Source organism: Hyla sarda, chromosome 2, assembly GCF_029499605.1.
Source record: "Hyla sarda isolate aHylSar1 chromosome 2, aHylSar1.hap1, whole genome shotgun sequence".
In the NCBI taxonomy this organism is placed as follows: domain Eukaryota; kingdom Metazoa; phylum Chordata; class Amphibia; order Anura; family Hylidae; genus Hyla; species Hyla sarda.
Window position 1 is genome coordinate 39370251 of NC_079190.1, and position 23685 is coordinate 39393935.

The 23685-nt window shown below is 48.0% G+C and overlaps 1 protein-coding gene across 1 annotated transcript in view; it reads left to right on the forward strand.

Moving 5' to 3' along the window:
* DYNC2H1 (dynein cytoplasmic 2 heavy chain 1) overlaps window positions 1-23685 on the forward strand; it is a gene marked incomplete in the record, with an annotated part of 465550 nt that overhangs the window by 168054 nt on the left and 273811 nt on the right. Inside the window, 6 exon segments of the mRNA XM_056561585.1 lie at window positions 1241-1327; window positions 4952-5078; window positions 17466-17607; window positions 18361-18470; window positions 20609-20629; window positions 22876-22974. Of these exon segments, the coding sequence (XP_056417560.1) occupies window positions 1241-1327; window positions 4952-5078; window positions 17466-17607; window positions 18361-18470; window positions 20609-20629; window positions 22876-22974 (586 nt within the window).

Consider the following 23685-nt stretch of genomic DNA (forward strand, 5'->3'; position numbering starts at 1 on the left):
GATTAGCTATGGGTTAGTAGGAGGGGTATATCCTGCCAGGAGGGGCCACCTTTCTTTTTGCATGCCTAGCGGCATCAAGATATGCCCACGGTCTCTGTGTTCCCCAATGGTTCCTCAGAGAAAGAGATTTTACGATAAGCTTAAAAATCTACTTATGGCCATAAGTCCCTGCCCCACCGCAGGTCTGATGATTCGAACAGAGAGCTGTAAGTTTTGGTGATAATATGGATGCAAAAATGCACCCGTATTATGCTAGTGTGAACATAACCATATTTACATCTTTTCTGTGGATGCTGGGGCAGCTGGTGTGCTGCAGATCTGCCAGAGGATTAGGCCATTATCATTCAGTGGGGCTAATCTTTGGCAAAATATATGGAATGCTACTTACCTTTTGTGGCACTAACAAAAAATCTCCACACATTTCCGTAGAACGGTGTTTCCCAACCAGGATCTCTGCCGGTGTTGCAAAACTACAACTCTCAGAATGCCTAGACAGCCAATAGCTGTCTGGGCATGCTGGAAGTTGTAGTTTTGCAACAGCTGCAGGTACCCTGGTTGGGAAACACTGTTCATAATGTGTTGAATGTTAACAGTTTTACCGCAACTTCCTTTTTCTGGCAGGGTCACACGGGGCGCATCCACAGTATATTTCACGCTGTGGATGCGCCGACATCAGTCACACAGGGACTGCAGAGTGAGCTCCTGGCTGTGGCCGGGTTAGCTCTGTGTCTCCACTCGAACCGGCAGATTTCTACAGCGGGAAATCCGTCACTACGAATGAACACTGAGAGCTACCCAGCAACAGCCCAGAGCTCGCTCTGCAGTCCCTCTGTGGCTGCCGTGAAATACGTTGCTGATGCGCCCTGTGTCACCATGCCCTTACTGTAAATTTCAGGTGGAATCTAACCTGAAGTCAGTGTACGGAGACATAGGCTCTGCCAAAGTTTCTATTTACACAGTATCAGTATGTGACCAATAAGTTAACAAGTTTCTCAGATTTTAATAGTTCTTTAAATGGCTATTTATCAGATTTTTTCCACTTATGCTCACGTCGCGCTGATGTACTGAACAAGCCCCAGACTGGTGTGCATTGATCACCCGATTACCTTGTTGTTTGACGTTCTGCTCGGTTTTATTGCATTGTGCTCTCTGGTACTCGTGGCTCATTAATGTCTACCATTGTTTAACATGAGACTTCTACTTCACTGAACTCTGATGTGAAATCTTTAAAATATTCTAGCAATTTCCGAAGAATAGAAGAGAGAAAACGTAAATTGGAGGAACAGCTTAATTCCGTTGGCCAGCGGGTGACTGAGCTAAAGGAGAAGTAAGTGTTTGATGACGTGATCGCCTTCTAATGATTTCTTTAGTTGTGCAGTTTATCCTGTACAGGGGATGGAAATAAGTCATCAGGCAGGAGTTTGTATCTCATAGTAATTAAAGGGGCACTCCAGAGGTCGGACTCTTTGCGATCTCCAGAACGGTGCCCCATCTCTTGCTGTGCACGAAGCGATGTGTCTGCATGCATCGGTAATACCGGAGTACAGCACACTAACATTGAGAATGCAGGGAGTGTGTACCGACCGTGCACTCTATGCAGCTTGGAGATTTGGGTCAACGCCCTGGAGATCATGGTTTGGGGGAGTTCCTGGAAGTCTAACAGTCTGTGATCAGACACTTATTTCCTATCCTGTGGAGTGAGAATACATTGTTAAACACTGTAGTTCCCTTTTATGTTTATAAGGAATTCTAACTGAATTTGGCTTAACCCCTTAAGGACCCATTTTTACCTTAAGGACTCAAAACAATCTTCGTTTTTGCACTTTCGTTTTTTCCTCCTCATCGTCTAAAAATCATAACACATTCAATTTTGCACCTACAGACCCATATAAGGGCTTGTTTTTTTGCATCACCAATTGTACTTTGTATTGACATCACTTATGTTATAACATAATCTGCAGTGAAACGAAAAAAAAAAATTTGTTGTGTGAAATAAAAAAAACAAACGCCATTTTGCGCATTTTTAGGGCTTCCGTTTCCACAACGTGCACTTTTTGGTAAAAAATTACACCTTATCTTTATTCTGTAGGTCCATACAGGTACAGGGATACCCAATTTATGTAGGTTTTATCTATTTTACTACTTTAAACATTTTTAACTACATGCACCAAAATTTGTATGTTTAACCCCTTAAAGGGGTACTCCGTCCCTAGACATCTTATCCCCTATCCAAAGGATAGGGGATAAGATGTCAGATCGCCGGGGTCCCGCTGCTGGGGACCACGGGGATCGCCGCTGCAGCACCCCGCTATCATTACTGCGCAGAGCGAGATCGCTCTGCACGTAATGACGGGCAATACAGGGGCCGAAGCATCGTTACGTCACGGCTCCGCCCCTCGTGACGTCACGGCCCGCCCCGGTCAATAAAGTCTATGGGAGGGGGCGTGCGGTCGTCACGTCCCCTGCCATAGACTTGCATTAAGGGGACTGGCCGTGATGTCATGAGGGGCGGATCCATGACACCACGCTGCTCCGTCCCCTGTATTGCCCGTCATTACGCACAGAGCAAACTCGCTCTGTGCAGTAATGATGGCGGGGTGCCGCAGCGGCGATCCCCGGGGTCCCCAGTAGCGGGACCGCGGCGATCTGACATCTTATCCCCTATCCTTTGGATAGGGGATAAGATGTCAGGGGCGGAGTACCCCTTTAAGGACGCAGCTCATTTTCACCTTAAGGACGCAGGCCTTTTTTGCAAATCTGACCACTGTCACTTTAAGCATTAATAACTCTGGGATGCTTTTACCTTTCATTCTGATTCCGAGATTGTTTTTTCATGACATATTCTACTTTATGTTAGTGGTAAAATTTAATCAATACTTGCATCATTTCTTGGTGAAAAATTCCCAAATTTGATGAAAAATTTGAAAATTTTGCATTTTTTTTTACTTTGAAACTCTCTGCTTATAAGAAAAATGGACATCCCAAATACATTTTATATTGATTCACATGTACAATATGTCTTCTTTATGATTGCATCATAAAGTTGACATGTTTTTACTTTCGGAAGACATCAGAGGGCTTCAAAGTTCAGCAGCAATTTTCCAAGTTTTCACAAAATTTTCTAAATCTGAATTTTTCAGGGACCAGTTCAGTTTTGAAGTGAATTTGAGGGGCATTCATATTAGAAATACCCCATAAATGACATTATGAAAACTACACCCCTCAAAGTATTCAAAATTACATTTGGATAAGTGTGTTAACCCTTTAGGTGTTTCACAGGAATAGCAGCAAAGTGAAGGAGAAAATTCTAAATCTTCATTTTTTACACTCTCATGTTCTTGTAGACCCAGTTTTTGAATTTTTACAAGGGGTAAAAGGAGAAAAATCTTCCTAAAATTTGTAACCCAATTTCTCTCGAGTAAGGAAATACCTCATATGTGTATGTCAAGTGTTCGGCGGGCGCAGTAGAGGGCTCAGAAGGGAAGGAGCAACAATGGGATTTTGGAGAGTGAGTTTTTCTGAAATGGTTTTTGGTGGGCATGTCACATTTAGGAAGCCCCTATGGTGCCAGAACAGCAAGAAAACCCCCACATGGCATAATTTTTTGGAAACTAAACCCTCAGGGAGCGTAACAAGGGGTACAGTGAGCCTTAACACCACACAGGTGTTTGACGACTTTTCGTTAAAGTTGGACGTGTAAATAATAATTTTTTTTTTTTTCACTAAAATGCTGGTTTTCCCCAAAATTTTACATTTCTACAAGGGGTAATAGGAGAAAATGCCCCCCAAAATTTGTAACCCCATTTCTTCTGAGTATGGAAATACCACATGTGTAGACGTTAAGTGCTCTGCTGGTGAACTACAATGCTCAGAAGAGAAGGAGCGCCATTTAGATTATGGAGAGAGAATTTGGTTGGAATAGAAGTCGGAGCCTTGTGCTTTTACAAAGCCCCTTGTGGTGCCAGGACAGTGGACCTGTGACCCCATTTTGGAAACTTCAGACCTCACGGAATTTAATAAGGGGTGCAGTGAGTATTTACACCCCACTGGCATTTGTAGGATCGTTGCAACAGTGGGCTGTGCAAATGAAAAATTACATTTTTCATTTTCACAGACCACTGTTCCAAAAATCTGTCAGACACCTGTGGGGGGGGGGGGGGGGGGGGTAAATGCTCACTATACCCCTTATTACTTTCCGTGAGGGGTGTAGTTTCCAAAATGGGGTCACATGCGGGTATTTATTTTTTTGCGTTTATGTCAGAACCGCTGTAAAATCAGCCACCCCTGTGCAAATCACCAAATTAGGCCTCAAATGTACATGGCACTCTCTCACTCCTGAGGCTTGTTGTGCGCCCGCAGATCATTTTACACCCACATATGGGGTATTTCCGTACTCAGGAGAAATTGCGTTACAAATTTTGGGGGTCTTTTTTTCCTTTTACCTCTTGTGAAAATAAAAAGTATGGGCCAACACCAGCATGTTAGTGTAAAAAAAAATTTTTTTTACACTAACCGGCTGATGTAGACCCCAACTTTTCCTTTTCATAAGGGGTAAAAGGAGAAAAAGCCCTTTCTAAAAGACTCTTTCAGGTATCTAATTTAAAGGGGTTTTTGCTCTTAAATAATTGAGGGCCTATCCTCAGGTGTCAACACCCAGCACCTCTGCCAATTAGCTGGTTAACACATGTCACATGTCACGTGGCAGTGTAGGGGGCAAGAAGCTGTGAACCCCATTCATTGTGTAGTGCAGGTAATAAGTAGGGGGTGTCTGGTGCACTCAATACGGAGTGTCGTCCGCTCCTGTCTTATTGACAGATTCTCTTTGATAGGCAATTGTCTGGTTGATTGCATAATGGAGATAGGCAGAAACGTGTCAGAGAATGTAGTAAGTGCATGTAGCCTGCTGGTTGCCTAGAATTGAATTGTTGGAAAAGAAGTCTGTTATTTTCAGATTCCAGGCAAGAACAACTGAAGCGGCTAAACTTGAAGCGGAGTTATCAAAAGCTCAAGAAATTATTCAGTCTGCGGAATTACTGATAAGCCAGCTGGATGGAGAACACAAGAGGTGGAATGCGCAGGTGAGGAGCAGAGATCAAACCTGCTGGTTATGACATTGGGGCTCTGGGCATAGTGGGGGGCCCTTCCCTACACATGCAGACAGGACTAGAATGAATTGCTGAATATAAATGTTAAGCTGCGCCGGTCAGTTCATTTTGTCTAGAAAAAGTAGTTTTGGTGGGCAAGTACTCTCGTTCCCTGCCAAAATCATACCACATTTTTCCAGAGAATTGGAACACCTGGAAACTTGGATTTAAATTCAGAGATTGGTTTGGTATGTTCACAGGATAGGGCATAAGACATCTTATCGCTTGGGTCCTGCCGCTGGGGACCCCCGCATCTCGGCTGTGGCACTCCAGACATCCGGCGCATGGAGCAAACTTTGCTTCGTGCAGGATGACTGGCGATGCAGGGCGGAGGCTTGTGACATCACTGTCAAGCCCTGCTCTTGACTTCACAGCCATGCCCCCTCAATGCAAGTCAAGGCCGTCACACCCCCTCCCATAGACTTGCATTAAGGGGGTGTGACCATGACGTCACGAGTGTGTCGTGGCCATGTCATCACGAGCCTCCGCCACGTGCAGCAGGGAGATCGCGGGGGTCCCCAGCGGCGGGACCCCCGCAATCAGACATCTTTTCTCGGTCGCTCTTTATTGGGGGACACCTATACTGATGGGTATATGCTCTTTCCACTAGGAGGCGCTGACATGTCTTTTTTTTATTTTTTATTATTTTGTAGTAAGGAATGTTTAGTTAGGTTTTTATCTCCTTTTTTTTTCCCCCCCCTTTTTCAGGGAAAAGGGGCACGGAACATAAGAGTATGTCAACCTCTTATCGCCAACAGCCAGTACCTGTAGGTTGTACCCTGGGTCCGGGTCCCCCACTTGCCCCTGCTCGCCCCGCTATCTTAGCCTGGTAAGATGCAGCGTGGCCATAAGCTGGTTGAAGACTTCAGGGTTAGTATAAGATGGAGCCATGGGTGAGTATGTATTACAACCGCCCTTCCCCCTCTCCCTCCCTCTTGCTCATCCAGGGGTCCCCTTCCTCTCTGGCGCCATTCTGGAGGGGACAGTCCGGTGAACCTTCCCTCCCCCCTCTTCGGGCCACGCATTTCTAGCCCACATGTATTGCGGCCTGGCACAGTGCCCTGGCCACGTTCTCTTCACTACCGGCCGGAAACTCTATGCCGCTGCCCCAGTTTAAGTCTCTGGGGCAACGGGTCTCCGGTCCAGTGCGGCTGCCAACTTACCACCTTGTGCCGCCAGATGCAGTGTCCTGGCCACGTTATTTCTTAGGCTGACCAGAGACCTACAGCTGCAGGCAGCGGGTCTCTGGTCCCACGAGGCTGTCTGCCTTCTCAGTGCGGGCACACCCGTCTTCTACGCCTATCTGCTGTGGCCAGACGCAATGTCCTGGCTGCATTCTTATAGACTGAGCGGAGACTTATAGCTGCAGGCCGGTCCCAGGCTTACTCCATCCTTTCTTTATGGGCTGACCGGAGACCTACAGCTGCAGGCAGTGGGTCTCCGGTCCCACGTGGCCGATTTCCCTCAGTGCAGGCACACCAGCCTGCTTACTGCTCCTCATGCAGCCGGGCGCTTCCCCGGTGGGGGAGGAACTGGCCGCATCTTTCAGCCAGTTCCCCAGCCCCCTTCCTATAATGGCCGCAGATCGTGCGGCCGGCGCCCCGTTCATGCCGGGTGCCGCATCTTACCACAAGTCCCCCCGTGCTTCTCCTAGTTTGAGGCCGACTCTGGGGGCGGTGTTCTTCCAGCACGCCCTCCCTTCTCGGCAGTCTGCGCTGTCTGTAAAAGTTTAAAATAATAATTACATTTCACCACTGGTCATTCAGACCATTTGATGGTGTTTGGCACCCTCTTGTGGCCATCAATTGTATTGCGCCCTTGATTTTTCATTGCTTCTTGAGTTCCCCCTTGTGTAGACCAAGTGCTATTACAGCCTTGGCCTTTCACATCTGTTTTTATCAGTTTAATATCTGCAGGGTCCCTTTTTTAGGGACGAAATCGGGGGCCCGCTTTATTCCTTCAGTCACCCTGTATGGTGGCCTGCTTTAGACGATTTACATAGTCAGTTGAGGTATGCCTCTGGCATATCTATTTTCTGCAGAGTACTCACTCTGTCAGGGAACATATGCGCACCGACGTGGCGGGTTACTGCCAGGTGTCACTTGGAAACTGTTGGGGATATATTCGGTGTCTACCACTGAGTGCCATGCCCGTCGTGCCCATGGCCTCTCTACCGAGGCAAGACACTGGTTGGGTACCCTTGCAAGAGTTTTTTTTTTTTGCATTCCTTGCGGACGCTATGGACACTCTGTCAAGTCCGCCGGTCACCCATCATGGGGGTGTTCTGTCGTGTCATACAATATGTTTCCCTTCTCTACAGGCTGCTACATCCGCGGCTAGGGCTCTGGATCCTCCAGTCTAGTGTGAGAGGTCTCTGTGGAAGTGTCCCTGCGTTGGCATGGATTGGTCCTGATGTCGATCTGCAGGACAGTAGTCTCGCCTGTCACTCATCTCTCAGCTGGCGCTCCGGTACCCCACTGCTGATGCAAGGTGTCCGAAGGAGTGACCCGTTGTCTACTATGGACCCATACCAGTAAGCCAGACAGTGGTCTGTGTGGTTTCCTCCACCGCCTGTCACTCATCACACAGCAGATGTATCTGCGGCTGGAGTTCCGGTACCCCACTGCTGTGCATGGTGTCCGAAGGAATGACCCGTTGGATACTATGGACCCATACCAGTAAGCCATACAGTGGTCTCCTCAGCCGCCTGTCAGTCATCACTCAGCTGATGTATCTGAGGCTGGAGTTCCAGTACCCCACTGCTGTGCGAGGTGTACGAAGACATGTCCCAGCATGTACTATGCACCCTAGACGGGGTGCATTCCGCGGCTCCTCTGCCACCCCCGATCTCGCAAGGTGGCGGGGATACTATCTATGGCTCCTAGGCCTCCCCTCCCTCCCACATGCGGCAGTGGGGCACAGTGATCGCCTATCTAGATGTCCCCTTTTATCCCGCGACTGGAAGTGTACTTGTTCAGCCAAACTGTTGTCTGCACGGTCTCCATCGCTGTCGGTCTACCATCTCTGGGCTGCTGCAGGCTTGATCAAGTCTCCCGTACCTCTGTGCTGCATTAAGGACTCTTGATGAGGGTCCCTGCAGGTATTTGGGACTGATGACATTCAGCCATCTGCTGGGTCTTTCACGCCGCCAGGTCGCTCGTTAGTTCGGTCGTACTCCAATACCCCACTTTTTGTAGGGGGGTTCGATGGAGTATCCTTGAGCATTCAGGAATCCTATACCAGTCAGCCAGACTGTTGTCTGCATGGACTACTACTACTACAAAGTCCACTACCATACTTTTCCCACACCATGGATGGTAGTTCAGGTTATCTACTGCCAAGGTGTAGTTACGAGTGAATCTCCCCATGTTGCTCCATGGGCCCTATACAATACACCACATACTGGTTCATGGGGTTCACTCCTTTGTTAGGTTCCTCCCTACATGCCTGCCGCTCTCTAGGCTGAAGGCTGGTAACCCACTTTCTGTGTGTGATTCTGTCTACAGCACCCGGTGTGGCCATGGTCCCTGTGCCAGATAGCCAGACTGTGTCTGCATGGTTTTCTACTCTGCCCGGTCACCTTCCCCTTTCTTGCCCCTCCCACTGTTACAGACCGGTGACTAATTTTCCAGGTGACGTTCCAAGGAGAGTCTCTGTGGTTTCATTGGATTTTTTTAGACTTTCCGGTCAGACTGTGTCTGCATGTTTCCTGCTCCACATACATCCTTCATCCCTTGCGTCTCCCACAGCAGTCCTGGTGTGTTGCACCATTTGGAGCTGGGGTGTGGGTGTTTCCTGTAGGTTCCATGGACTTTCACAGAAAAAGCAGCACTCTCTGTCCCCTTTTCTAAGGGTGCAACGTTGGTCTGCTAGGTGCATGGTTGTGACACCATGCTGCCGGGCTTTTGAATGTCTGCGGTTTCTTTCGGGTCTACAGTCTTGGTACCCCTCCACTTTCGCGTGGTAACCACGTCTGTGTCTCTACATATGCTTGGCCACTTTGCACGTTTAGAGTTCACCTTCCCTTTTTTTCTGTGGGTTGTGCCCCGGGCCTTCCTGTGATCTTGTTCCACAGGTTTAAGCGTTCAAATTCCTCTGCTCTGGCATGGGGCATGATGGGGCAACACAGCCAATTCAGCCCCCACATGCCTCCAGATATCTGTCCTGGGTTCCTGAGCAGGGTGGTTCAGTCGCTGGCTCTGTTGCCTTAGGAAATTACCAGAATTGCTCAGTTGACGCCCTACTGGTCCAGAGTTACACCACGTTGAGGTGTTCCTCTCTGCGCTATGTGTGTGTGTGTGTGCGGTTCTTCCTTCCATTCGTAGTCAGGACTCAAATTAGCTCCTCCATTCCTTGATATGATGTTGCAGGGTTCCTGGGGACTACGTCCACCCAGTCTTTTGTCCCCTTACCTTCGGGTGGCAATTTCACTGCTCCTATAGTGCCTGGTGCATTTTGATCATCCCCCATCCAGAGGGAGTACGGGGATCAGGGAGCTTGGCATGGTCTGGGCCTGGGTTTCATAGAGACCACCCCTTGTTTCCCCTCCTCTATATAGGTGGGTTACCTGGCTGGGCCCTTGTTTTTTTGCTGAGAGCAATCAGCTGAGCTGCGCACTTTTGCAGCCTGGCTTTCTTCCTGTTTCTTGGTTATCTACTGCTGCTCATACAGACTTTGCTGCTCATACAGACTTGGCACTCTCCTCTGTTGGAGGAGTTTATGCACTCATGTATGGCTCGGCGACAGCCGGTCTAGTACAGTCTGTTGTTTGGGTCCTGCCATTGCTCTCCTCCTCCCTAGGTGCAATCTCCCTGGAGGGGTTTGTTCCTCCTTCCTTGTCTGTGTCAGTTGTGCTACACTGACACTACAATCTTCTGGGGTAACCTTCCCTTTTTGTTTCCCCCTCCGTTCCCATCCTGACGGGATGTTGCTTCAGTCCGCTCAGACTGCTTGGGGTTAGTGTCTGCTTAGTCTCCGTGTCTTGGACACTATGTTGTGGCATGTCTCCTTTTCTAGGTCAGCCTTTCTGGTTCTTTGGGCCTTAGTGATGGTTGTGGTCTCAGGCAGGTTAGCTCTCCTACCATGACTTCTCCGTGGTCCCGTTTGTGGGGGCGGTCTAGCTGTACCGCACTTCTTCTTGTCTAGAAGTAGAAGTTCCCATGTCGGACTCTCCGGTTTTCCGGGATGCCCCTTTTCAGGGCATTCTGCTCCATTTTTGGCCTTATTCCTTCCGTCTCCTCCTTCGTGGGTTATTGTACTCCCAGGGTGGTGGGCGTTCCGGTTATCCAGGTTACTCCTACTTGAACTCATTTCGCCTCCCAGGTGCTCGCGGTGGGCTCCTGGGATGGAGGTTTTTGGTCTACAGCTGTTCTGGTCATCAATTTTCTGCGCCAGGCCTCTCCGCAGCCAGTCATTCTTTTTTCTAATGTTTTTTTGGTCTCCACCTTCCGTACTCGCCTTCTGCTCAGGCGTACGCTGGTCTCCCTGTTTTCCCTGTTTTCCCTGTTGATCTCATCTACAGGCCTTACGGGTGGGTCCGGTCTCTGGACTGATTGCCCTTTTGCTTTGGTACGTCACATCAATATAGGTGTCCCCCAATGAAAAGCGACCGAAAAAAAAATAGATTTCTTTGTACTCACTGTAAAATCTCTTTCTTGTAGCCTTCTTTGGGGGACACCGCACCCAACCATTTCTTCTTTTTTTATCCGGATATTCTTTTCCGGTTATTGGGTTTTCTCTATCGGCTCCATTGGGGGACACAGACCATGGGTGTATGCTGCTATCTCGAAGGAGGTGTGACACTATGGTAATAAAAAAGTCAGCTCCTCCCAGCAGGATATACTCGCCATCAGGCTCTGAGCTAGTCAGTTTAAGCTTAGTGTCTGAAGGAGGTTGACATGGTCTGGATTTTCCAGACCAGGTCTTCTGATTTTTTATTTTCCTAGTATAGGGACGTATTAGTTTTTTATTCCTTTTCTTTTCCGTTTTCAGGTGGGGGCTCAGGGACTCCGGTTCCCTGTTTCCCCATTGCGAGTAAGGGGGCACAGACATTGCGTATATGCGATGTTCACCCCCCTTCTCCAACGGTCAGCGTCTGGGTGGTACCTCATGGGTCCGGGTCCCCCTTTTTCTCTGCTCGCCTCGCTCACTCATAGCAGCCAGGCGTGATGCAGGGACAAAAGCTGACTGAAGACTTCACTGAAGACTCCATTAGGTAAGTTCTTCTGAGGTAAGTACTTCCCCCCCCTTTTTTCTCCACAGGTACGGACTCGCAACCTCTGGAGACCCCCTGTTTTGGCCCACCTTCATTTATGGGGCTTGATTATATAGGGGCTGCACGTTATGTTGGGGGAGCAGTGGCACCTGAGGGGGCATATCTTATAAGGCACCTTACTTTATGGGGCATATAGTATGGGGCACTTTATTATTCTGGTGTATGTGTGTGTGTTGGTGCAACTACTACAGTGCCTTATTTGCGGCTGTCAGCCGTGGCGCTGCTCCGGGCCGGGCACTCTCAGCGCCGGCTTCCTTTCGTTATTCTTGCAGCGCCTTATCGCGGCGCTGCTACGAGCCAGGTGCTTCAGCGCCGGCTTACTTTCACTTTCGCCGGCAGCCTCTGCCGGCGTTTTGGCCGCCCGCTCTATTCCCCCGAACGCATATACGGCTAGGCAGGTGCGCTCGGGACAAGGAGCTGGCGCCATGACAGTTCTTCTTCGGACGTCTTTAGCTCTGCCCACTGGGCTGGGAACTCTCAGAGGCGCGAAGCAGCGCCCAATCAGCGCCGTGGGCACGATTTTCTATGTGGAGGGGCCGGTTACTGTGTGCCTTGCTTCAGGCATGCCCCTCCCTCCCTATTGCTGGCCTGTTCAGTCTCTCTGGCTGCACGGAGCGAGTTCTCCTCACTGCAGCTGACAGAGGACACAGACCAGGGTGAGAAAGTTCCTGTCTTCCTTTTTCTCACATTATGTCCGTACCCAGGGCTGTTCCTCCCTCCAAACAGAAACCTGGGAATTCAGTGACTTATTATATCTGTAAGCACTGTAATACCAAGATGTCTGGCTCTGTTGAGCCCTCTTGCCCTGCCTGCTCCACTGCTCCCCCAGACCCCCTGGTGCCCCCCGATGCCCCTTCGGTCCCAGTGGGTTCAGCCGATCCTCCAGCCTGGGTTTCTTCCCTGACCCAGTATATGGTTGACTTGACCCAAGTCTCCCGTTCGGTGGCTGAGGCCTCCCGGGAAATGTTGTCCGCCTTGAAGGGGTCTCCCCTGCGCAGGACCTCTGAGAGGTCCCGCTCCTCGTCTCCCCGTACTTCACACTCTCATAAGCGTGCTAGGGGTGCCTCGTCTGACTCTTCCATTGAGTCTTCAAATAGACGTGAGCGTTCCCCTCGTGAGTCCCGCCCCCCCCTATCTTCTGGGCACAAACGTCGCTGCTCCAGAGGACGTTCTCGGAGTCGCTGCTCTTCTACGCCAGAGCCGCGTACCCGGTCTGGGTCACCCCCCTCCAGGACTGCCTCTACTCATTCACATTCCCCTGGTGAACTGGTGGACGAGGTTTCCGAGCTGGCATCTGACTCAGAGGACCGCTCAGACTCAATTGCAACGGTGAACTCATTGGTGATAGCCTTAAGAGACACCTTTGACTTGGAGGACCCAGGATCTTCGGATGTCAATCCAGCAGTATCCTTTCATCGTACTAAGCCAGCACCTCAAAGGCTCAGCTCTCACGCTGACTTTGACGACATTCTGGAATCCGCATGGAAACATCCAGACAAGAGGTTCCCGGGAATCAAGTCAATTCAAGAACGTTATCCATTTGACAAGGACTTTGTCGCTAAGGTGGTTTCCCCTCCCTCAGTGGATCCACCAGTCTCCCGGATCTCTAAGGCGACTACACTGCCTCTGGCAGATGCCGCTGCCTTCAAGGATCCCGCGGACAAGAAGGTAGAATCTTTAGCGAAGTTCGCTTCTGAAGCAGCTGGCTCTTCTCTTCTTCCCATCTTCGCTTTGACATGGGTGTCCAAGGCCCTGCCGGAGTGGTGCTAAAAGCTCCATCAGGATATCTCAGCGGGATCCCCCCCAGAGGATCTATCTGCTCTGGCTCTCCAATGCGCTAAAGCTGGGGACTTTCTGTGCACAGCTTCCATGCAGTCAGCCCGTTGTTCTGCCTTTGCTGTGGGTCACCTAGTGGCTCTCCGCCGCTCTATGTGGCTTAAAGTTTGGAATGCGAATGCCGCTTCCAAAAGGTCTCTCATTGAGCTTCCCTTTACGGTTGGCCGTCTTTTTGGCAAACGCCTTGATGAGATTATCTCTGAGGCGACGGGAGGTAAGAGTTCCTTGTTACCTCAAAATAAGGCTCGCCCTACTTCCCAGAGGAAGTCCTTTTCCTTTCGGACCTCTGGCCCCAGTAAAGGGTCCGGGCAGGCGCCCTCGCGGGACAAGAAGGCTCCCTCGTTCCGGGCACGCCCATTTTGGAAGTAGGACTCCAACCGGTCCGGCCGTTTTGCGCCCAAATCGGGCAACTGCAAACCCACTTCTGCATGAAGTGAGGCCCCCACCCGCGGTTTCTTTTCCGGTGGGAGATCGTCTCTTGTTTTTCCGAGACATCTGGACTTCGCACATTCAGGACTCTTGGGTCAGGGATGTGGTGTCCAACGGTTATCGGATCGAATTCCCCTCCTTTCCGAGGGATCGCTTTTTTTTGATCCCGGGCCCCCCGGTCTCCTCCTCTGGCGAAGCAATTTCGAGCGGCTCTCCAGTCTCTGCTTCTCCAGGGGGTTATAGTCCCCGTTCCTCCAGGGGAACAGTTTCGGGGTTTCTATTCAAATCTTTATGTGGTCCCCAAAAAGGACGGTTCTGTGCGACCAATCCTAGACCTCAAGCATCTTAACCATCACCTTCTCATCCGCCACTTCAGAATGGAATCCCTCCGTTCGGTGGTGGCGTCCCTGGAACAAGGGGAGTTTCTTTAATCGATGGACATCAAGGATGCCTACCTCCAGGTGCCAATATTTCCGGGCCATCATTGGTACCTCCGCGTTGCGGTGCCGGAGGGGCACTTTCAATTTGTAGCCCTCCCTTTTGGTCTAGCCACGGCTCCTCGGGTCTTTACAAAGATCCTTGCGCCAGTGATGGGCCTGTTATGGTCAAGGGGGATCTCGGTGATACCCTATCTGGACCACCTTCTCATCAAGGCTCCAATCAGAGCCCAGACTCTGGAGAATCTGGACGTCACTCTTCACACTCTGACTTGCTTCGGGTGGATGGTCAACCGGGACAAGTCAATCCTCTGTCCTATCCAGTCTCTAACCTTCCTGGGACTTCGATTCGACACGGCCTCTGCCCGAATTTGTCTTCTGCCGGACAAAGTCTGGCGCACCGGTCGGGTCTGCTCCCTTCGGACCCAGGTATCAATCTCCATCCGCACTTGTATTGAAGTCCTGGGTCGGATGGTGGCAACTATGGAGGCCGTACCCTTTGCCCAGTTTCATTACTGCCCCCTTCAACTGGCGATTCTCTCTCGATGGAACAGGTCTCCCCTGTCCCTCGATCGTCAGATTGTTCTCCCTCACAGGGTCCGTCAGTCCCTGCTCTGATGGCTCCGCTCCCCCCTTCTTCTCCAAGGGCGGTCGTTTCTTCCCCTTCACTGGCAGGTTGTTACAACGGATACCAGCCTGTCGGGCTGGGGCGGCGTGTTCAGGGATTGGACGGTTCAGGGACTCTGGTCTCCCCCGGAGACTCTTCTCCCGATAAACGTATTGGAATTACGGGCGATTCTTCTTTGTCTTCTTCATTGGGAGTCCCGTCTTCAGTCCCGTCCTGTCCTCGTTCAGTCGGACAACGCCACGGCCGTGGTGTACATAAATCGTCAGGGCGGCACTTGCAGCTCGGCAGCCATGGCCAAGGTGACCAAGATTCTCACCTGGGCGGAGAACAACAAAGTTCCGGCCATTTCGGCGATTCACATTCCGGGAGTGCTCAACTGAGAAGCGGATTTCCTTAGTCGGTCCTCTCCCGACCCCGGCGAGTGGTCTCTTCATCCGGAGGTCTTCGCGCAGCTCTGCGACCTCTGAGGCATTCCAGACGTGGACCTCTTCGCGTCCCGGCACAATCAGAAGATTCTTCCGTTTGTGTCCAAGTCCCGGGACCCTCAGGCTCTGGCCGTGGACGCCCTAGTGATTCCTTGGGCGGGGTTTGCCCTACCCTATCTGTTCCCTCCTCTTCCGCTCCTTCCCAGGGTGCTGAGGTAGTTCCAGATTGGCCCCGAAGGTCGTGGTACGCCGACGTATTCAGGCTCCTGGATGACGCTCCTCTGCACCTTCCGCTCCGCCCGGACCTACTCTCTCAGGGTCCTCTTTGCCACCCCAATTTACAGTCGCTGCATTTGACGGCGTGACCGTTGAGACCGCGGTTTTGAGGGCCCACGGGTTCTCTTCCCAAGTCATTCACACTATGCTCAAGGCTCGTAAGCCCTCCTCCGCAAGAATTTACCACCGTACTTGGCGGTCTTATTTTCGTTGGTGTGAAGCTCAGGACTTCTCCCCAGGGCCTTCTTGGTTCCCCGCCTTTTCTCTTTTTTTGCAGTCGGGGCTGGAACTGGGGTTGTCTCTCAGTTCCCTTAGGTCAGGTTTCGACCCTTACTGTTCTTTTCCAGCGACCCCTGGCTTCTAATTCTCATGTCCGGACCGTCCTGCAAGGAGTGGTGCACGCTGTTCCTCCTTATCGGTCACCTTCTCCCCCTTGGGACTTGAATTTGGTTCTGAGTGCCCTCCAGGGTGCACCCTTTGAGCCCCTTAGAGAAGTGTCTCTCCGCCTCCTTTCTGGGAAAGTGGCATTTCTTGTGGCTATCACCTCCATCCGGAGGGTGTCTGAACTGGCAGCTCTTTCCTGACCTTCTTCGTTTCTGGTGATCCACCAGGACAAGGTCGTTTGCCAGCCAGATCCTTCCTTTTTACCTAAGGTGGTCTCGGCCTTTCATCTCAATGAGGACATTGTCCTCCCGTCCTTTTGTCAGACTCCTTCTCATCCTAAGGAGCACTTGCTACACAAGCTGGATGTAGTTCGGGCTGTTCGGTCTTATCTCTCCATCACTTCTTTGTTTCGTCAGTGTGATTCCTTTTTCGTCCTTACGGAAGGTCGTCGCAAGGGACAACCTGCTTCCAAGGCCACCATTTCTCGGTGGATTCGGTCCGCCATTTCGGAAGCCTATCGCTGTAAGGGGAAGATTCCTCCTTTCAGGGTTGTGGCTCATTCCACTCGTTCTGTTGGGGCATCCTGGGCTCTCCAGAATAGAGCCTCGGCCTCGCAGATTTGCAAGGCGGCTACCTGGTCGTCTTTGCACACCTTCTCGAGGTTTTACCGAGTTCATACCTTCGCATCGGCTGATGCTAGTCTGGGTCATAAAGTGTTGCAGGCGGTAGTGGATCTGCCGTCTGCCTGATTACTTATCTGCCCACCCAAGGGTCGGCTTTGGTACGTCCCACGGTCTGTGTCCCCCAATGGAGCCGATGGAGAAAAGGAGATTTTTTTTAACACTTACCGTAAAATCTCTTTCTCGAAGGATCCATTGGGGGACACAGCTCCCGCCCTTTTTTGGGTTCTTTCCTTGGTTCTCTGTCGGAGGGTGTGTTCAGTTATGTTTTTTCTTCTGGTTCTCAGACAGTTTTGGGTTTTTCCTTGACCTATTGGTCTCCTCCTATTGCTCTGGATCTTAAACTGACTAGCTCAGAGCCTGAAGGCGGGTATATCCTGCTGGGAGGAGCTGACTTTTTTTATTACCATAGTGTCACACCTCCTAGAGGCAGCAGCATACACCCATGGTCTGTGTCCCCCAATGGATCCTTCGAGAAAGAGATTTTACGGTAAGTGTAAAAAAATCTCCTTTTTATCCGGCATTCTTTTCTAGGGTCCTTCGGACATATTTATTTGTTGGCTTCTCCTACTGCTTTGTGACAAAACTGATTACCTCACTTCCAGTGGCGGGTATATCCTGCCAGGAAGGAGTTGGCTTTTTTTTCCTGGTTTCAGCGCCTCCTAGTGGCAAGAGCATATACCCATCAGTATAGGTGTCCCCCAATGAAGGCTACGAGAAAAAGATTTGATGGGGGGTCCTTTGGATAGGGCATAAGATGTCTAGGGGCAAAGTACCCCTTTAAGATGGGTGTATGGAGCTACAGGGAAGAGTAAGGATTTTTTATCTATAGCTGGGAACTGTTTGATCAGTTTATTTCTTCTTCCAGCATAGCGGAACAAGATCTTTTGTGTATCTCTTTATCCTCTGATGACATTTATTATCTTTCTTTTTACACATTGTTTATTTTTAGGTGGAAGAAATAACAGAAGAATTAAATACATTGCAAAAGAGAGCCCAGCTGGCAGCCGCCTTCATCACCTACATATCGGCTGCCCCTGAGGATCAGAGGAAGGACAGCATAGAGCAGTGGAGGACATCAGTGGGGCTGGAAAGTAAGACATTTTTATATAGCTGTGATTTGTTTCACTGTAATGGTATGTCCACACGTAGCATATATGCTGCAGATTTTTGGCTATGTAATATCGGAGCAGAGTGACGGAGTCGGAAAGTTCTGTGTGCCGGTCCTGACTCTATTGTGCAAAAGGCGGCATTAGAATATTAGCAACGGACCCTAATACTTTTTGTACCTCCTGAATGGCAAAAGTGATTGGAGGAAGGTATATCTCATTTGAATCTGGTTCACCTGCACTATATTGTGTATTGGGTTTAGTGCAGGTGAACCGGCTGTGAGTTTACCTTTACATTAAAGGAGTTGTCAGGTGAAAAATAACTTATCCCCTATCCAAGGATAGGGGATAAGTTATAGATTGCGGCGGGTCCGAGTGCTGGGACCCCCTGCGATCTCCTGCACGGGGTCCCTACTGTCGGCATGAAGGGGGTGTGCCGACCCCCACATGGCGCATCGGCTGACCTGCCCCTCCATGTACCCCATAGAGAAATATGGAGGTGGTGTGCCAGCCGTGGCTTCCTGCGGGGGTCGGACGTCAGCTTCCGACAAACTGCCGGGGCCCCGTACAGGAGATTGTGGGGGGTCCGAGCACTAGGACCCCCTCGATCTATAATTTATCCCCTATGCTTGGATAGGGGATAAGTTATTTGTCACTAGACTACTCTTTTAACTGTACCCTCTGCCATTAGCTGAAGAAGAAACATATAATGCACATTGATTTTTCTATTCTCTCCAGCATTTGATTTAAGAAGATTTTTGTCTACGGAAAGCGAACAACTCATTTGGAAAAGTGAAGGGCTGCCCTCTGATGAGCTGTCAGTAGAAAACGCCCTGGTGATTCTACAGGTAATAGGGGGGTTTTCCCTTGTTAATTTTCATGGAAATGTTTAAATAAATAGTCAATGGCCCAACTATTATTACTTTTCATGTGCAAGTCTATTTGGTTACATTTCACAGAATGTGGGCCTCATATATCAAGGGCGTCTAACGTAAAAACTGGCATTATTGCAATAGCAACCAGCCACAGAGCAGCAGGGATTGCCCACAGCTGTTTTAGGACCTGTGGCCTCTCTGGATGTGTCTGTTTTAATAAATACTTGTTAGAAAAAGGTGTTGGCATCAGGCTTACCTTTGTTATCCTTTCTGGAAATCTATGAATTAATTGACAATTAAAGGGGTACTCCACCCCTAGACATCTTATCCCCTTTCCAAAGCAATATAGCATGCGGCACCCACCTGTTTCTGCTCCGGAAGCGCTGGAGGATCTGGGTCCCCACCACGGGAACGGAAGATCGTGAAGTCACGACTCTGCCCCCGTGTGACGTCACGCCCCGTCCCCTCATTGCAAGTCTATGGGAGGGGGCGTGACGGCCATCACGCCCCCTCCCATAGACTTGCATTGAGGGGGCGGGACCGAATGAATCTTTATTGCTTTGAAAAAACTTTTAGATAAGAAAACTGGGTCAAAATATTGTGCCATAATTATGCTGCAGTTTTTGCAGACAGCTTCATGTTGTAAAGGAGAACTATCGTGCAGAAGAATTCATCCCCTATCCAAAGGATATGGAATAAGTTTTAGATGGCAGGGGGTCCGACCACTGGGACCCCGGCAATCTCCTGCTCGGGACCCTGGCTCCACCTGGGAGTGGAACGTGTTGATCCCCACATAAAGCAGCAACAGACACAGCAGACGGACCCCCTGCGATCAGACACTTATCCCATGTTCTTTAGATAGGAGATAAGTCCTCCTGCACGTTAGTTCTCCTTTAAGCCATGTCACTTTTACCAGAGCCATGCCGTTTTGGGAAAGCCACACCCCTTTTTTATGTTGCAGGAAACGTTTTTTAAAACATTCAAAAGGGTAACATTTTTAATAGTAATGGTCTCACTAAATCCATATATAAATGCAAAATCAAAGAAGGTTGCAGAATCTGCAGGATCTATTAATTACTTTTTTATTGGAGTAACAGTATTTTGTAGAGACAAGCTTTTGAGCACTACTTTTTTTTTAAAGTCTAAAGCATTCGCTTAAAAAAGGGAGCACTCCCGAGAGCTTGTCTCTAAAAAATACTGTTATTCCAATAAAAAAGGTATTAATAGATCCTGCAACAGTCTATGATTTCTCTTCCCCATCACTGGACTAATGTGGCTACTCCCAAATTCGTGTGTGTATCTTCCTCTCTCCCCCCCCCCCCCCCCCCCCTCTCTCTCTCTCTCTTTCTCTTTTTCTTTCTCTCTCTCTCTCTCTCTCTCTCTCTTTTTCTCTCTCTCTCTGTCTCTCTCTCTCTCTCTGTCTCTCTCTATCTCTATCAATTTCTCTCTCTTCTTCCTTTTCTCTCTCTCTCTCTCTCTCTCTCTCTCTCTCTTTCTCTCTCTCTTTCTCTCTCTCTTTCTCTTTCGCTCTTTCTCTCTTTCGCTCTTTCTCTCTTTCGCTCTCTCTCTCTGTCTCTCTCTCACTCTCTCCTACCTTTCTCTCTCTCTCTCTCTCTCTCCTACCTTTCTCTCTCTCTCTCTTTCTCTCTCTTCTTCCTTTTCTCTCTCTCTCTCTTTCTTTATCTCTCTCTTTCTTTCTCTTTCTTTCTCTTTCTCTCTTTCTCTCTTTCTCTCTCTCTCTCTCTCTCTCTTTCTCTCTCTCTCTCTCTCTCTCTCTCTCTCTCTCTCTCTCCTTCCTTTTTTCTCTTTCTCTCTCTCTCCCTCCTCCTCTTTCCTTCTCTCTCTCTCTCTCTCTCCTTCCTTTTTTCTCTATCTATCTATCTATCTATCTTTATTTATTCTTATGCCTCTGTTGAATCAATGAATCTGCTAAACCAGTGGGTCCACCAAAAGATATTTTATGTGTATGGTCATCATTGTGCTGTGTATTTTTATAAGTCATATAATTTCACAGACATAAATCATTATTATTTTCTTACATTTTATGTTTTGACCACATTTCTGTATCTTTTTATTTATACACTTTTGTTCCGCCATCTTCGCTGCATTAGATCTGTTCTTTGAAACCATCGGTAAGAATATAAACACTTTGGCGCTCCTCACTCCTCTCCTGGAGTTTTTGGATTCCTCACCTATCTGCCTCTCCTATTAAAGGGGTACTCCAGTGGAAAACTTTTTTTTTTTTTTGTTTAAATCAATTGGTGCCAGAAAGTTAAACAGATTTGTAAATTACTTCTATTAATACTACAGAGGAAATTATTTTCTTTTTGGAACACAGAGCTCTCTGCTGACATCATGACCACATTGCTCTCTGCTGACATCTCTGTCCATTTTAAGAACTGTCCAGAGTAGGACACAATCCTCATAGCAAACATATGCTGCTTTGGACAGTTCCTAAAATGGACAGAGATGTCAGCAGAGAGCACTGTGGTCATGATGTCAGCAGAGAGCTCTGTGTTCCAAAAAGAAAAGAATTTCCTCTGTAGAATTCAGCAGCTAATAAGCACTTGAAGGATTAAGATTTTTTAATAGAAGTAATTTACAAATCTGTTTAACTTTCTCGCACCAGTTTATTTAAAAAAAAAAAAAAAAAGTTTTCCACCGGAGTATCCCTTTAACCATATTTCTGGATGTAGAATTAGTGCTTATACTTGTAGAGGAATGATTTGCACCAGTAATTCCATAGCTGGCTCCAGACTCGTGCCCCTTAGACTGTGTTATTGTCTCTTTATGTTGTTATCTCACTGGTTGAGGAACAGCCCGGCATCTTGTGAAGTCTCCTGCTATAATGGGATTTCCAGGAGGTTTGTCACTTTTCTATAAGTAATCATCTACTGGAACATTGGATTGATCTGATCACTTACCCCAGCCTATTACATTGTGTGGTATATTCTAAGAACCTCTACAGGTTCAGTATATACATATATTTCTTTATACAGCAGTATAAGTAACATGGCAAACTCGTGCAAATCATATAGATAAACTGTGGTCTGTTGGTGACTGGCTTTATACTATTAAATAGATGACATTTTAGTCCTATGTTTTTCCTTCAAACATCCTGTTGCACTATTTATGGATATTTAAATTACAATAAAAAAAATCCATGGACATTTTCCATTAAAGGGGTACTCCCGTGGAAAACTTTTTTTTTTTTTTTTTTTTTAAATCAACTGGTGCCAGAAAGTTAAACAGATTTGTAAATCACTTCTATTAAAACATCTTTACCCTTCCAGTACTTTTAGGGGCTGTATACTAAAGAGAAATCCAAAAAAGAAAAGCATTTCCTCTGATGTCATGACCACAGGGCTCTCTGCTGACCTCTGCTGTCCATTTTAGGAACTGTTCAGAGCAGGAGAAAATCCCCATAGCAAACATAAGCTGCTCTGGACAGTTCCTAAAATGGACAGCAGAGGTCAGCAGAGAGCATGACATTAGAGGAAATGCATTTCTTTTTTGGATTTCTCTTTAGTATACATCCCCTAAAAAGTACTGGAAGGATTAAGATTTTTTTGATTTACAAATCTGTTTAACTTTCTGGCACCATTTGATTTGAAAAATAAAAAAAAAGTTTTCCACGGGAGTACCCCTTTAATGTTTCTGAGCATAACGTGTATAAGCATCATATCATATGGAGGTGAGTGGTGCTGCTTATCAGTTTCTACAAAAGCAGTCTTTTGCAGAATATTTTGGTATTGATACTGAAAATCATAAAATCATACTGTACTCATTAGATCACTGTTTCCCAACCAGGGTGCCTCCGGCTGTCCGGGCATGCTGGGAGTTGTAGTTTTGCAACAGCTGGAGGCACCCTGGTTGGGAAACACTGCATTAGATAATGAATAACATCACAATACACACCACAGATGCTGCAGAATGTCATAATACGCACCTAAGTTTCAGAAAAACACCATATTACACATATTTGATGCTGCAGAATACCAAAATGCACACCTCAGCTGCTGCAGAACATCAGAATTCACATCTCAGATGTTTCAGAACATCATAATGTACACCTCAGCTGCCACAGTACATCATAATACATACCTCAGCTGCAGCAAAACATCATATTACACATCTGTAATGATACAGAATAATAATACACAACTCTGCACAATACACTCAGCTGTTGCTAAACACCATAATACAGTAAGATAGTATACAAATACATTTTATCTCATAGTCAGGGGTGGACTATCTATATCTCTATCATATCTATTTTCCTCTGCATGCATACTGTATATGTATTTATATATCTTTAGATTACACATAAAACCTATATCCTTTTTTTAGTGGTGTATGATCATTATTTTATCCCCAGAGTCAGGTTTGTCCCTTTTTGATTGATCCGTCATCTCAAGCCACAGAATGGTTGAAAACTCATCTGAAGGAGAGTCGGCTGGAGGTGATCAGTCAGCAGGTAATTCAGGATAGATGGTATGGGTCCTGTGTGAACATCCCTCACTAGGGTTTAGGCATGCTCACCTGTAAAAGTATTGTATAATTCAATATATATAAATGTGTATTGGCGCTCCAATAATAAAAACTATAAATAGTAATAGAGGCTCACTTACTAAAATCCTGTTAGAGATGAGCGAACTTACAGTAAATTCGATTCGTCACGAACTTCTCGGCTCGGCAGTTGATGACTTTTCCTGCATAAATTAGTTCAGCTTTCCGGTGCTCCGGTGGGCTGGAAAAGGTGGATACAGTCCTAGGAGACTCTTTCCTAGGACTGTATCCACCTTTTCCAGCCCACCGGAGCACCTGAAGGCTGAACTAATTTACGCAGGAAAAGTCATCAACTGCCGAGCCGAGAAGTTTGTGACGAATCAAATTTACTGTAAGTTCGCTCATCTCTAGGGGGTGTACTCAGAATCTCTTCCCAGAGGAAAGTTCTTGTCTCCACTTAAAAATCTTGCAAAGCTGTAAATCCGCGTCCTTGATAGTATGGAGCTTGTCCCGTTATACCTGCTTTTTCTGCTTGGAGTAGTTTTCAGTGGTTCAAGTCAGCCTATTAGCCGGGCGATCTGCCCCGGCCGGTGGTTTCGGAAAGTAACGCTTTCCTTCATCAAAGATTGTATAATTCTATGAACAGAATGCGTGCCTCTAAAAATAGGTTTATTCTGTT